We start from the raw sequence: 1,865 nt of genomic DNA on the forward strand, positions 1-1,865 counted from the left end.
GATGTCCCCACGTCCCCCAGAGCTGCTCACACAGAGTGTGCTGACATCGCACCGTGAGACGTCCCAGCTGCATGTCGAGGAGCTGCAGCTGCGCCGCGGGGAAACCTTCAGCCGTGAGGAGGTCTGTGCCTTCCAGAAAAAGGTGAGGGAGCATCGCGGGTCCCCACTGGGGGGGTGGCAGTCCCATGGTCTGACTGGAGAGCTGACAGTCCCCAGGGGTCCCTTTAAGGATGTGACAGACACAAGGGTCCCACTGAGGAAGTGACGGTCCCCAAGGACCACTCTGACCTTACTGGGGAGGTGACAGTCCTGTGGGGCTGATTGGAGAGGTGGCAGTCCCGTGGGAACCATTAAGGTGGTGTGACAGTCCCGAGGCTCCCACTGGGGAAGTGACAATCCCTAAGGGCCACTCTGAGCCCCCTGGGGAGGTGACAGTCTTCAAGGGTCCCGTTGGGGAGCTGACAGCCCCTCTGACCCCGCTGGGGATGCGTCCTGGGGTGCCGCAGCCGCCGGAGGAGATGTGGCAGCGCTGCGCCTGCCGGCTCACCGAGGCCATCCAGCGCGTGGTGGAGTTTGCCAAGCGGCTGCGCGGCTTCATGGAGCTCAGCCAGAATGACCAGATCGTCCTCCTCAAGGCGGGTACGGGGCTGTGCCCTGTCATTATCCCCTGTCCCTCTTCCCCTGTCCCCAGCCCCACGGTGATGGGATGCTCCAGTGGGAGGTGGCAGCCCCTACGGGGTGCTCTGGTTCCACTGGGGAAGTGACGGTCCCCAAGGACCACTCTGAGCACGCTGGCAGGATGGCAGCTCCAAGGGTCCTCCTGGGGAGGTGGCAGTCCCAAGGGTGTCCATTTGGGAGGTGACAGTCCCCTGGAGTCCCCACTGGGGAGGTGGCAGTCCCCAAGGGCCGGTGCCGCAGGGACACAAGCTCAGCCCCAAGCTGCACTGCGGGGCCCGTCCCGGTGCCACTGTCGCTGTCCCCATCCCGGTGGCGATGGCAGGCGCCATGGAGGTGGTGCTGGTGTGGATGTGCCGGGCCTTCAACCCCGACAACCGGACCGTCTTCTTCGAGGGCAAGTACGCTGGCGCTGAGCTCTTCAGGTCGCTGGGTAGGGCTTGGGACAATGGGACGCTGGGGACATGGGGACGTCTTATTATGGGACTGCTAACGAGGGTTCCCACAGGCTGCCCCGAGCTCATCGGTTCCATCTTCGACTTTGCACAGAACCTCTGTGCTCTGCGCTTCTCAGAGGGGGAGGTGGCCCTTTTCAGCGCCATCGTCCTCATCAATGCTAGTGAGGGACATGCCACCCCTGTCCCCCTGCCCCCCCTTGGGGTGTGCCCAAGTTTTATCCCAGAGTGGGTGCTGGGTGGTGGGGTTGGGTGTTCCCATCGTGCACTGCCATCTCTGGTGCCATCCGGTGGATGTCACCATTGGCAGCCCCGTGTCCTGTCCCCAGGGCTGTCCCCTTTCCTGTCCCGTTGTCCCCACTGCAGTACCCATCCCATGATCATGTCCCCGTCACCAGCCCTGCACCAACCTCATCCTGTCCTTGTCTCCATCCTTGGCCATCCCTGCCCCATCCTGTCCTCGTCCCTATCCATGTTCCCCCCATCCCTGCCCCCATCCACGGTCCCCATCCTTGTCCCCATCCTTGGCCATACCCATCCCTGCCATGTCCCCATCCTGTCCTCATCCCCATCCCACCCCAATCTCACATGCAGTGTCTATGTCCCCAGCCCGCCCGTGGCTGCAGGACCCAGGGAAGGTGGCCCGGCTGCAGGGACGCCTGGAGGTGGCTTTCCGGCTGCTGCTGCGCAGAACACAGCGTGAGGGGCTGCTGGCCAGGGTGGGTACACGGGGGG

The 1,865-nt window shown here is 64.1% G+C and overlaps 1 protein-coding gene across 1 annotated transcript in view; it reads left to right on the forward strand.

The window, feature by feature from the left end:
- The first annotated feature begins 1 nt into the window (after position 1).
- Positions 2 to 1,865, forward strand: part of TDRKH (tudor and KH domain containing) — a 6,741-nt gene continuing 4,877 nt past the window's right edge. The window contains exons 1-5 of the mRNA XM_019611024.2: positions 2 to 142; positions 507 to 639; positions 1,001 to 1,108; positions 1,184 to 1,294; positions 1,740 to 1,863. Of these exons, the coding sequence (XP_019466569.1) occupies positions 2 to 142; positions 507 to 639; positions 1,001 to 1,108; positions 1,184 to 1,294; positions 1,740 to 1,863 (617 nt within the window). The remainder of the gene's footprint in view (positions 143 to 506; positions 640 to 1,000; positions 1,109 to 1,183; positions 1,295 to 1,739; positions 1,864 to 1,865) is intronic.

Source organism: Meleagris gallopavo, unplaced genomic scaffold (genome assembly GCF_000146605.3).
Source record: "Meleagris gallopavo isolate NT-WF06-2002-E0010 breed Aviagen turkey brand Nicholas breeding stock unplaced genomic scaffold, Turkey_5.1 ChrUn_random_7180001852040, whole genome shotgun sequence".
NCBI lineage: Eukaryota > Metazoa > Chordata > Aves > Galliformes > Phasianidae > Meleagris > Meleagris gallopavo.